The 13,467-nt window shown below is 38.6% G+C and overlaps 1 protein-coding gene across 9 annotated transcripts in view; it reads right to left on the bottom strand.

Moving 5' to 3' along the window:
- EPS8 (EGFR pathway substrate 8, signaling adaptor) overlaps positions 1 to 13,467 on the bottom strand; it is a 197,247-nt gene that overhangs the window by 106,853 nt on the left and 76,927 nt on the right. Inside the window, exons 1-3 of one of the 9 annotated variants that reach the window (XM_086404090.1) lie at positions 11,127 to 11,210; positions 8,203 to 8,256; positions 191 to 251 (exon numbers count right to left, since the gene is read on the bottom strand). The exons of 4 other annotated variants lie outside the window; for them this stretch is intronic. Coding sequence is in view for 1 of the 5 variants with exons in the window: in XM_086404085.1 (XP_086260211.1) it covers positions 11,127 to 11,183 (57 nt within the window). In the remaining 4 variants the exon portion in view is untranslated. Of the gene's footprint in view, positions 1 to 190; positions 252 to 8,202; positions 8,257 to 11,126; positions 11,211 to 13,467 lie in introns of those variants that run through there. 4 more of the 9 variants (XM_086404091.1, XM_086404088.1, XM_086404089.1 and 1 more) reach the window with 4 other exon arrangements.

The following is a 13,467-nucleotide window of genomic DNA, read 5'->3' as shown; positions in this document are numbered from 1 at the left end:
GCCAAAGGATGGAAGCAGGCCAGGTATCCATCAATAGATGAATAGATAATTAGGATTTGGTCTATACATACAGTGGAACATTATTCAGCCTTTCAAAGAAATTCTGACGCATGCTACAACACAGATGAGGCTTGAGCCATTAGGTCAAGTAAAATAAGCCAAAGATCAAATACTGTATCATTCTACTTACATGAGGTACCTAGAGTCGTCAAAGTCATGAACCTAGAAAGGAGAATGGTGGTTTCCAGGAGCTGGTGGGGGACAAAAAGCTGATGATTAGTTAAACTCTAATGAGTATGGAACCATTTGTGAAGATATAAAAGTTGCAAAGATGGATGGTAGGGACAGTTGCACAACAAAGTGAATGCACTTAATACCCAAGAATTGATAAGAAAGAAGATTTAAATAGTGAAGTGAAGAAAGCACCCTCATGACTGCATGCTAAGTCAAATCAATCATGTCCAACTCTTTGCAACCCCATGGACTGCAGCCTGCCAGGCTCCTCTATCCATGGGATTCTCCAGGCAAGAATACTGGAGTGCGCTGCCATTGTCTTCTCCAGGGGATCTTCCCAAGCCAGGGATCGAACCTGGGTCTCCTTCACTGCAGGCAGATTCTTTACTATCTGAGCTACCGGGAAGCCACTGTATGTTATATATATATATATTTTTTCATGATAATAAAAAATGTAAGTGAGGGATGAATAAACCACTGAGTGTTTGCAAGCCAATCAGGTGTGGCTGCCTGAAATGCTGTATCTTACTACAGCTGCCTCTGTCATGAGGACATACCAGACGCATCAAGAATTTCTGTGGCAAACACACACAGATTAAAACCATCCTTCCAACCCTTTGTGTGTATGTGTTCACATAGATATATTGATATACGTGGGTATATATACATATTTTGTTGTTGTTGTTTTCGTTGTTAAATCATGTTCAACTCTTTGCAACCCCATGGACTGTAGCCTGCCAGGCTCCTCTGTCCATGGGATTCTCCAGGCAAGAATACTGGAGTGGGTTGCTATTTCTGTCTCCAGGGGATTTTCCGACCCATACATGTTTTAATTTGAACTAAATTAGATTATCATATATCCTACTTTAATAAAGATCAAGAGATATAATCCCTAATTTGCAAAAGCAATAAGCTAAACTGTGTTTGGGGGAGAAAAAAAGAGCACTAATCCAGTTTCATCAACTCTCGATTTCTCTCTAACCATATCTGGCAGCCATTCTTAAATGCCATTTCTCAGTGACCCATAATTTTTTCATTACTCAAATGAAGTAGGATTCTATGTCCCACCCCCACATACCAATCTCACAGTATATTAATGGGATAAACTAAGACAATGTATATATAATATATATACATATATAATTATTTTAACATAGAAAATGATTTGGAATAGATACGCTATTTTACAAATGGGTCATTTGACATATGATCAAATGGCTCAAACAATGTTTTTAAATTCCTCTGCATTTTTTACTTTTTAAGTGAGTGCTCAAATAATCTAATATGCATACAAACTTTGAGGCAAACATCCACTGAACAAAATAAAATACATCAGTATTCCTAAGGGGGTAAGTATATAAATATACAGATATATAGAGAGATATATATATAGTATATACATATATATATATCAGTGTGCTCCGTCACTCAGTCATGTCTGACTCTTTGCAGCCCCATGGACTATAGCCGGCCAGGCTCCTCTATCCATGGAATTTTCCAGGCAAGAATACTGCAGTGAGTTGCCATTTCCTACTCCAGGGGATCTTCCCAACCCAGGGATCAAACCCACATCTCCTGCATCTCCTGCACTGGCATCACCTGGAAAGTCCCACATTGTACATATAATATATACTTTTTCAATAAGATGGCTTCCAAGGTCAAACTTTTAAAGTAATAAGATTTAGATCTTGCTTTCATTATTAATAAGCTCATTATTAAGTCCCATACCAAATATCAAAAGGAATTACAAAATTACACTAATAAAAGTTAAGACTCATTTTAAAGGATAAGAAACAAGTCTGTAATTTTAACAAAGCTATCATTAACTTGATGTATTATGGTAAATCAATTGTTAACTGCAGGAGTTAGTCCCTGGAAATAAGCCAGGTGACACTGACAATATCTAACTCAAATATTTTAATACTTAAGAAAGAATGTGTTTCAAAAAAAAAAAAAAGAGTTTTCCACAAGTCATTTCTCCCAACATACATCTGAAAAGCTTATATTCATCAGAGGGCATGGGTTGTCTTTTTTTCCTTGCTGATCAAAATGAACTCACAACTCTGAGAAAGCACCCCCCCATCTGCCAGACAGTATTTCTCTTTTTGTAAGGAAATAGACTTTTGACATCCAGTATGAAATTCCTCAAATTTAACATTAAATCCCATCAACTAAAGTTCACTAAAGTTTAAGCTTAAAGCACAGACATGTTTATTATTAAATTCTTGTATAATCAGCTATATATGAATTGCTTTTTACCACCTATGGCTCTTTTCAACTCAAAATTAACTTTTCAGAATAACTGAAATGTTTTCTTTCCTTCTGTCTTCAAGTCCCATTCTCCTTCCCACTTAAGTGACCTTCTCTTCCCTTAATTGTAGTAAACCCCTATTTCACCTCTATTTTATAGTAAATATCTTATAAAACATTCCTTCCAAATCCACTGCAACTGTAGTTCACCCCCTTGGGAAATATCCAGTTCTCTCCCCTTCTCTTTCTCCTTTATAAATTCCTCAATGCACTCAACCTGAAGTGATATTATCTCAGTTTAGAAGTTCCAATTTGATTTTGAAGAAATAAGTTCTACAAAGAGGAAGTGCTTCAGTATTTAACTTCTTAATTAAACCTTTAAGCCTGATTATCACATGTTACTTGGTCACCCAGTGATCACCCAGAGAACCTGGGCTCATGTGTTCTAGGACAGAACACCCTCCCCCTCAGCTTGTTATTTTTGGCAAAGTAGCTATATTCGTTCTATCTCAGAGTTAGTCCTAGCGTTGTCATAATGCCAATTCACTTCTCCTGCTTAGGAACTGATCTGGCTGAAGTGGTCTACATTCCTTTTTCCTGCCTGTCAGGATCCATTCAGATACTTAACAGCAGTTAAGAAGGTTTGGAAAAGCTGGGCTGCCAGTGGCCTAGAGTAACCTGGGATTACCAACAGTCCAAGGACTTGAATGTAATTAGGTGAGCTACAGAGAGGAGGGCAGTAGGCTACATCCAGGCAATCCCTGGACTCAAAATTACGCCATGAATTTCCCAGAAAAATATCTATTCAGTCTTTGTCCCTTCAGTAAATCTTGCTGAGAGCTTCCTTTGTGCCAGCAGGTATGTCCGAGGCTGGATATATACAATGATGAACAAACAGATACAATTCCTCTTCTGAGTCAACAGGAGACAGTGGATGCCTTTGATCATCTCTTGAATATGCCAAGCTCTTTCCATCCTCAAGGCCTAGAACTCTATGTCTGGAATAACCATCCTCTTTGTCTTTGACTGCCTAAATCCTGTTCGTGTGGGCTCAGTCGCTCAGTTGTATCCAACTCTTTGTGACCCTATGGACTGTAGCCTGCCAGGCTTCTCTGTCCATGGGATTCTCCAGGCAAGAATACTGGATTGGGTTATCATGCCTCCTCCAGGGGATCCTCCTGTCTCAGGGATCGAATCTGTGTCTCCTGCATTGGCAGGCAGATTCTTTACCATTGAAGCCACCTAGAAAGCCCCTAAATCCTGTGTCTCAATTTAAATAAGCCTCTCGAGAACTATTCCTCTGACCCTTCCAATCTGTATTAGATCCTTTATTGCATGTTTTCATTACACCCTGAAGTCTTCCTCATAAAACTTTATCATTAGACACACAGGCCAATATTTGTTTGATAATCTGTTTTTCAATGATAAACTGCTATGTGGTAGAATCTCTATTGAAGCAGAACATACTTTTCTATTTTGAACTTTATATTGAGAATATTTTAAGCTTTATCTTTCTTTTAGGTGAATATTAAGTTTTTAACATGAGGCTTGAATTCTCTGTTCTTTACATTTTCTTTATAACTCTTTTCCAAAAATCTTATTTCAGGTGCAATTTTTATAATTAAAATTACACAATTCTCGCCAGCCTGCATGGGAGGGGAGTTTGGGAGAGAATGCTGCTGCTGCTGCCCCTAAGTCGCTTCAGTCGTGTCCAGCTCTATGCGACCCCATGGACTGAAGCCTACCAGGCTCCTCCATCCATGGGATTTTCCAGGCAAGAACACTGGAGTGGGTTGCCATTTCCTTCTCCAATGCATGAAAGTGGAAGGTCAAAGTGAAGTCACTCAGTCGTGTCCGACTCTCAGCGACCCCGTGGACTGCAGCCTACCAGGCTCCTCCATCCATAGGATTTTCCAGGCAAGAGTACTGGAGTGGGGTGCCATTGCCTTCTCTCTTGGGAGAGAATGGATACATATATATGTATGGCTGAGTCTCTTCGCTGTTCACCTCGAACTATGACAACATTGTTAATCAGCTATATCCTAATAAAAAATTAAAAGTTTAAAGTTTTGGGGAAAAGTCACACAATTCTGCAACCAATTCTATTTTTTTGTGTACACAATTTACATTTTTTTCAATATTTTAGATATTAGCTAAAATTACTAAAATTATTCATATCTGATATCTAGATATTTTCAAGTCAGCATTCTGAACAGACAATACTCAATTTTTACGAACAAATTTTCTCTACCATGTTCTTATGTGGAGAAACCCAGACAAATATGAATCCCACTACTTAATAAATGTCAAGGTTTATTTAGCCTCTAGGAGCCTGGTGTCCTTATCTGTAAGTGTAAAATCTTTCACAGGTATGAGAAATAAATACAAAGTCCCTAGTAAAATACTATACTACATATCAATTCCTTCCTCCATGAAGGGAAAAAAAAAGTCTGTGAAATATACCAGGTTCTGTTACCTACTCTGATTTCCTGAAAGAAGACAAATCTGACTTTTTCTGCTTTATAGTCTATACTTCAGGGCAGGGTTGAAATTTTACTGTAAAGAGCCAGGTTGTAACTATTTGAGGTTTCTGGGTCACATGTGGTGTCTGTCAAATTCTTTGTGTTTATTTTTAATAATCTACAAAAAATGTGAAAATAATTCTTGGCTAGTAGAAAGAAAACCCTGGACACAGTTTGCTAGCCCCATGCTCTAAATTTATAGATGCTCATTAATCCTCATCTCATTATCTGTGTAATATTAGGCTCTTTAATACTTAACTGAAAAATTTCTCTACTATTTATCAACTCTTCAGTTTAATAAACACTAATTAACACATACATATGCAAAGTGCTATCAGGCAACTGATTACCTAAAGAAAAAGAGATACATCTCATGTTATTAAAAAGAAGTACAAATAAGGCCTTTTGAAGCTTTTCTCTATTGTCACTTCTCTCTTTCCTTTTTTTTCTTTCCCCCTGAGCCTACTACTAATCTGGACTTACAGCATATACGTTCATGACCTCAGGTTTCTCTTCCCATAATCCTGAATTGAAATTGGTGCTAGCTTGAGCTCCTTGATGAGAATCTGATTAGGCTTCTTGTATCACAGTGCTGGGCTTCCCTGATGGCTCAGTGGTAAAGAATCCGCCTGCCAAACAGGCAAATTCAATCTCTAGCTTGAATTCAATCTAGAATTCAATTGGTTCAATCTCTAGATCGAGGAAGAGTTCCTGGAGAAGGGAATGGCTACCCACTCCAGAATTCTTGCCTGGAGAATCCTATGGACAGAGGAGTCTGGCAGGCTACAGTCCATGGAGTCGCAAAGAGTCAGATATGACTTAGAGACTCAACAACAACCACAGAGTTGGGGTCCCCCCACTGCCCATCCCTCCTCAGGCTCTCTCCTTTCAATTCTGATACACTTTTATAAATTCACCTTTCTCCCTCCAGCTTCCAAAACAATAATTTCTTCCTCTCTTCCCTATTTCAGCTCACCTGATTTCTACTTGTCCAATTTTTGTCCCTTTTCATGAAAAATCCCAATGGAAAAAACTCTGAATTCCATGTCAGAATGAGTTGTTACTGCTCTGCCTCTGAGAATCTGTGCAATTTCTTAGCCTGAGGACCTCTGATTCTTTATCTATCACAGGGGTTAAAAGACAGCCTGTGATGCCAATCAGATGCAGTTAAGGCCAGAGAAAATAACACAGCTGGAGTTTTTGTTTATAAAGTACTCTAAGAGACCTCTGAGATCTCTGGTTCAGAAGTCAGATGTGATTCAAGATATGGCTCTGCCATTTATGTTATGAATTAATGGCCTTGGGTAAGTTAACTAACCCCTCTAAACCTTATCTTTCTTCATCTATAAAATGAAGACATCTATTTATAAGGTTTTGTGAGGGCTGCATGGCTTAATCCATACCCAGCACTCATTATAGTGCTGGGCATATAGTAAAGGCTGACAAAAAGTTAAACATAATTATTATCTAAGGGTAAATCAGGGATTCCCTGATCTTTTAGGTTACCTTCCCAGTCTCTACATACTTCTGAGCATATCTATTTATTTCCACAGGTAAATTTATGCCTTTTTTTTTATGACACTGGTTAAACAAGTTCTCTGGCATTTTTCTCTGTTGCACTGTGCTCCTCTTACAGGGATTTTTTTTTTTTTTTAATGTCTCTCACCATTCAAAGAGAGGGGAGAAGGAGGACAGAAATGAAGGAAGGAAAGAGAGAGAACTCTCAGTTCACATTCTGTATGTTATCAATTAGTACAGTCAGTTTGGTTATAATGTGGCATATGTGTTCCTGAAAAATTGTGATGCTATGCAAAATCACACCGTGAAAAGCACAGAACTGAGGGGAGAAAATAGCCGTCAGTGATACATAAAAAAGAAAAGACCCTAGCACAGGTTTTCAAATGTTAAATGGCTAAAAAATAAATAAAAACGATAATAAACGTGGTACCTTACTTTGCAAAAGACCTGAAGTTTGCTTGTGGAATTGGGTGTTCAAGGACTGTGGCTTGTGAGTTCATTGTGCAATGGTGGAAGAAGGCTTATCTGAAATTGGAGGGTTATGAATCAAGACATGGGTGGTCATGGCTCATGATATGCAGTGAAGTCAGGGAGCTGTGGGGCAGCAGAGGTGTATGCATGGGTATTTTGTCAATTTCTACGTGGCTCTCAGTTCAGCTAGGTGAAATGCCCTGTGTTCACCAACTAGGTGAAAATAAAGTAAAATCAGGCACAATAAATGTGAAATCTACATTCTACTCAAATTGCTCCCTAACATCAATGCTGTAGGAATAAAATTTCATTTTCAAAACAAGCACGGTAGCTGAACTGACTGTATTTATCTCCAAACTGTGAACTCCTGAAAAACATTCCCAGAAATATAATCACTATTTTCAAAGTCTGTGTTGCCCTTCAATTTCCTACCAGCCCAAAGCCTTTACCAAGAAGTCATTCTTTCCTCGTCAGTATTGAGCTACTACACAAAATCTAAAATATTTAACTGCATCTTTGTTTCTTCAGCGTTCCCAGCTATGGAGAGCTCTGATTCAGACAGCCACGCTATATGTGTTTTACATATCTAAACAGTCCTGTCCCCAAAGGTGTCCACTCAACAGAGAATAAAAAGGCCTGCTAGTCAATAACTCACTGCCATGGCGTGACATTTACTCAGTTGTCAAATATTTACAGTGAGAATCTACTAAGTACATAAAAGCATAGGAGTTATAAGATAAAACCACATCCTACACTGCTATATTTAAAATGATAACCAACAAGTCCTATTGTACACATAGGGAACTCTGCTCAATGTTATCTGGCAGCCTGGATGGGAGGGAAGGTCGGGGGAGAATGGATACATGTATATGTATGACTGAGTCCCTTCACCGTCCACCTGAAGCTATAACAACATAGTTAATTGGCTATCAGTTTACTTCAGTTGCTCAGTTGTGTCCGACTCTGCAACCCCATGGACTGTATACTCCAATACAAAATAAAAAGTTCAAAAAAAGAAAAAGATGAAGCCACATCCAACCCATCATAGTAAGAGGTAGAGACTCAACTCAGCAGAGTATTTTAAGTCACTGCTACGTAAGGGCTTCCATGTTATGTAGAAGGTGTAAAATATTACAACACATGTAAAAATAACAGTGACACAAAACATAACATGAAGCACCTTAATAGAAAGTACAAAATACATTACCTTCAGTGTTGGAAGAGGGGACCAGGAGAAAGTTCATGGAGGTGATTAGCAGACCTGAAGGATGAAGTAAATTTTGGATATGAGAGAGAGACTTCCTTAATGTGGCATGAGTCAAGAAAAAAGCAGGACATGGAGATGTAAAGCATAAAGATCAAGAAGTGCAGGCCTTAAATTAAGATATATGACAAGTGGTAAGTTACGTACCAGACTTTGCATTTGACATGATGGGAAATGGAAATGCCACGGACAATTTTTAGCCAGTGGAATGCAACATCAGTGATGAATGGGCAATGGGGAGCCCAAAGGGCTTTCAGAGATCCCAGGCTTTGAATAAGTTAAGAGACTTCATTCAGAGTCTTTGGATGCCAGGCCAGCACAGCAGGAGGGCTTCCCCCAGCTACAATTCCCGGCTTTGTGTCCAAGATTGATATTCACGGCTCTACTTAATGGATACTAACTGTGTCATTTGGTCTGGCAAATTGTATGAAAAAGTGGGGAAAAAAAGAAAAATTACCTACAAAATAAGGAAAAAGTATTTTTTAGAAACGAGGAAGGAAACAGAAGAATGCAATGCAACCTACAGTAGTAATAATACTGTCAGATACTTAAATCTGACATTCGTTAGGATCATATAATTAGGGGAGTTAAATAATATGATCCTGAATCACATCTAAACATCTGACACAATGTATTTTTAATACTCAAAAAACTGTACACCAATGTTCCTAAGAGCAAAAGCATTCTTGAACAGACGTTCATGTGAGATCTACAGCAAGATTAAGAAACATACATGCATTTCAACTGAGATTTTACATTACCAAGTAGAGAGACAAAATTTTACAAGGTGCTTTAAAGTTTTAGAAAGTATATTGAGAATTAAAACTACCACAAGCTTCTTCTAATCAAATTCCCAAAGCTAGTTAGTACATTCTATACAGAAGACTTGCATTCAAAGCCCATAAATTTTAACTAAAATAAGAAGTATAGTTTTTCACATAGCTGAAAAGTCCAGTTAACAGGTTCACCTGCAAACAGTTAAAAACATACACAAACTTCAACTCTAAAATAAAAAAGAATTTTTAAAGAATAGTTAATGGTTTAATCAAATCAGAACTATCCTATAGGGTAAATGATCAAGAGAATGTATGATAATCTACCTCATTATATCACCTCCACAAAAATTTCATGCAATTCAACTAAACTATTATTTAAAAATCTAAAATATAATGAGCTGAGTCGGAGTCCCTTAAAACTCCAAACCAGTTCCCTTAAGTAAACGTCATCCCTACCTTGATGAGTTAATGACATATGTGATTTCACTGAAGAATAGATGAAAAAGGAGACCTCTCTATACAACTTATTTCAGAATTATTTACATAGAAAATGAGTCTAAATGTTTATCTTAATCTCTTCTAAGTCATTCCCACTTATATGCAATTTACTTAAACTGAAAATACTGTGTGCAAGTTTAGTTACTGAAAAACAGAAACCTCCTTGAAAGTACTCTAGATACAGTAGGTACAAGGATATCCTTCTTCAGGTGAAAACAGGTGTGTCAAAAGGCAAAATATTTACATACCATCCCCAGTACATGTGTAAGATTTATACTGACAGTGAGACTGACATGTGCCTGGGAATTTTGGCCTGTAAAACTGACCAAAGCTTTGTAGCAAAGGTAAAAGTAAATCAAGCCACAAACATCTCAAGGAATCTCATTTTCTTCTCATGCTGACAAAAAGCTGCATACAATGGTTGTATGAGTAGTTCAAACTTCTTTGAACTGTTAATATTCCTTATGGTATAGAGTCTCAATAAATAACAGACACATTACGGGAAAATCAACTTAGCCAGGACTCCATTTCCAAAAGGATCCATACAGTCATAACCATGGCACCTGAACTCCAGAAGGCATGACACTTTCCAGCACCCTAACAGCGATGTTATCAGTTACTTCTGCTATGCACTATAATGTGATACACTTTCACTAGCTCTCCTCCAATTTTCTACAGTATCTTAATTTATACTTGCACTTAATTATTAGTAAGAGAACAAAAAGGCTCCTCCTGAATAGTAAATGTAACAAATAAATAGATAAGAGCTACAAAAAATAGTAGATCTCTATGTACTAAGAATTATATATACTTGCCATTAAGCTCATGCTTAAAGCACCCTAAGTACAAAATTATGGAGTGTTATGAAAGAGTTTTATGAAAAGTTATGGATTTTTGGAGAAGAGCTGTTCTTTGAAAAACGCCATTAATTGACTATTTAAATATTTAAAAGATCCATTAACATTCATGGGTTTAAAAAAAAAAGAAAACTTAAAAGACACATATTCACTACTTTCTTGGTCCCAAGCAAAATGTTTACACAGAAATTTGGCAGTGCAAAGTCTGTGCTCAGAGCCAATAAAAACTTAAGAAAATTGAGCTTGGTAATAAGCACATTTTCACAGTACAACTAAAGGCATAGAACAACCCAGAGCAATTAATATTTATAGAATAATAACAGTATTTTGCATATCAATTTTTAAGTAATTTTAAGAAAACTTGAGATACACAGACACACACACACTTTCCCAACTGTTAATAGTCAACAGACTTTTTTCTTAGCTATAATGATGGAGGGAGGAAGGATTACTCTCTTAACCACTGACCTAAGAAGGGAAGAAAATTCTGCGTATCCTCACCTCTATAAGCAAGAACCCTGGAGGCAGGAGGCAGGACCCTATAGCACCTAGGGTACCAACTTCACCAAGTCCAGAAGTCCCCTGGAGTTCCAAATAGGAATTTACAATATTGTCAAAGGGTTTATTGGGACTAAAAGTATTACCACATGTTTCAAGGTCTACAAATATCCTCCATGATAATTACGCCTTTGAGAACCCTCCTTAGCAAAGAAAACATTCACAAACTCAAACTTACCCACACAAGCCAGGAAAGCTGCTCTGAGCGATCCTCCGGGCAATACTGAGAGGACATTCCTCTCTGTTCACTCCGGTGCCAAGTGACCTTCGGCACATCAACATTAGCAAGGGTGGGGCTTGGAGATTCAGTTTCGGCATTGTGCTGCCCTGGATGAAGTTTCTCTGGTTTCTCCAGGGCGTTAACTAAGACTTCCTCTTCTTATTAAGTGAGTGAACACAATCACTACTTTGCTTCCAACTCTTCCCTGAAGTGGTAAAGCCGTAAATGGTACAAATACTGATGGGGAGATTGCTAGGTGCTCTAAATTTAAACAGACACTGTACAGATGGGCTATTATTATTCTCAGCTAAAGAGGTGATTTCTGAGGAACAGAGGTTAATAAGTAACTTAATGGGAATTACAGATGCCACAATCCGGTCAACTGAGCTAATGAAGAAGACTTTCCACCACAGATACACAGAAAAAATGAGAAACAGAAACAGATTTTTTAAATGAAATACACAGCTCCACTTGCTGTAAAGAAAAACCCCCCGGTGCCAAACCAAAGCCAGGACTGATAGCCAAAGTGCTAGTAAGCACAAAAGCAAACATCGTCAGTTGTGGCCAAAAGAAGAATCACTGGAGTGTCTTTACGGCTTATGTCTAACTGATATTGGTACAGAGATGTCCCCTCAAAGAATGGGATCAGAAGAAAGTTCTCTCCTAACTTATGGTTGCCAGCAGGGAAGGATGGGGGGAAGGGATAGTTAGGGAGTTCGGCATTGACACGTATACACTGCTTATAGTTAAAATGGGCTTCCCTGGTAGCTCAGACCGTAAAGAATCTGCCTACAATGAAGGAGACCTGAGTTCGATTCCTGGGTCAGGTAGACCCCCTGGAGAAGGAAATGGCAACCCACTCCAGTATCCTTGCCTGGAGAAGGAAATGGCAACCCACTCCAGGATCCTTGCCTGGAGAGTTCCATGGACAGAGGAGCCTGGCGTGCTACAGTTCATGGGGTCACAAAGAGTTGGACACAACTGAGTGACTAACACACACAAATTCTTTGTTGCGACATAACACTGAAGGCATGAACTATGGGGAAAGCACAACACTTTCATGTCTGTGCACTAGCTTCTGGCTTCAGCTTCATAGTTAAAACGGATAATCAACAAGGACCTACTGTACAGCACAGGGAATTCTGTTCAATGTTACGTGGCAGCCTGGATGGGAGGGGAGTTTGGAAGAGAAGAGATATGTGTATGGCTGGGTCCCTTTGCTATCCACCTGAAAGTATCACAACACTGTCAATCCGCTATACTCCAATATAAAATTAAAAGTTAAAAAAAGAAGAAGAGAGTTCTCTCTCAGGAGAGCAGAGCTGGGCTAGATTTCTAGCCCTGCTTTTCTTCAGCACAGTATACAAACTGCCCAAGCATCCATAGTAACACTAATGCTCATATAGGGAGAGAAGAAGAGGCACACAAGTTGGGCATAAAGTTGGTTCTGAGGTCCTTCCATAAAACTGGAGCTGTCGACAAAGGGCTGCGATCACAATTATAGAATGATGAGGGTGACAGGAGAAATCCACCCATTGTCTTAGTAAGACTTTCAGTGGGGTTTGTCTCTGAGAGTCCGGGTGAGAGGTCAGGTGAAACACAGCCAGAAATTAAAATCTTAAGCCTGGGGCTTCCCTGGTAGCTCACTGGTAAAGAATCTGCCTGCCAATGCAGGAGACATGGGTTCGATCCCTGATCCAGGAAGATCCCACATGCTGCCGAGCAACATAGCCTGTGCATCATTAATACTGAGCCTGTGCTCTTGAGCCTGCAAGCCACAGCAACTGAGTCTGCAGGCTCTAGAGCCCGTGCTCCACAACAAGAGAAGCCACCGAAATGTGACGCTTGGATACCGCAACTGGAGAGTAGCCATCGCTCGCCACCACGAGAGCAAAGCCCCAGGCAGCAACAAAAACCCAGCACAGCTGAAAAAATTTATTAATTAAATTAAAAATAAGACAAACAAACCCCAAGCCTGTGTCACAACAGTTCTGAAGTCTGTGAGAATCTCCAAAGTAAGAAATGGAAGAAAAAATGGATCCTGGGCTTATGATATCCCTGGAGTATCTGAAACAAACAAACATAAAACTCCACCAAAAGTAACTCTACATCAACAAGGCCGTAATGGATTCCCACAAGCTAGAAAAACTAAACCAATACAAAACAAAAGCAAAAAAGAATCCTCACTAAAAAGGAACTCATAATTTAGAAATTACAAAATAGGTGAGAAAATGATTTACTGTGATTTGATGTATTTGAGGACTAACAAATAAAGCAAATGGAAAATTTAGCAATCAAC

Source organism: Bos grunniens, chromosome 5 (assembly GCF_055505025.1).
Source record: "Bos grunniens cultivar Pamir isolate PY7600 chromosome 5, Bosgru_T2T1.0, whole genome shotgun sequence".
Classification (NCBI taxonomy): domain Eukaryota; kingdom Metazoa; phylum Chordata; class Mammalia; order Artiodactyla; family Bovidae; genus Bos; species Bos grunniens.
The sequence above is the reverse complement of the archived record's forward strand: the minus strand, read 5'-3'. Positions and strand labels throughout refer to the sequence as shown.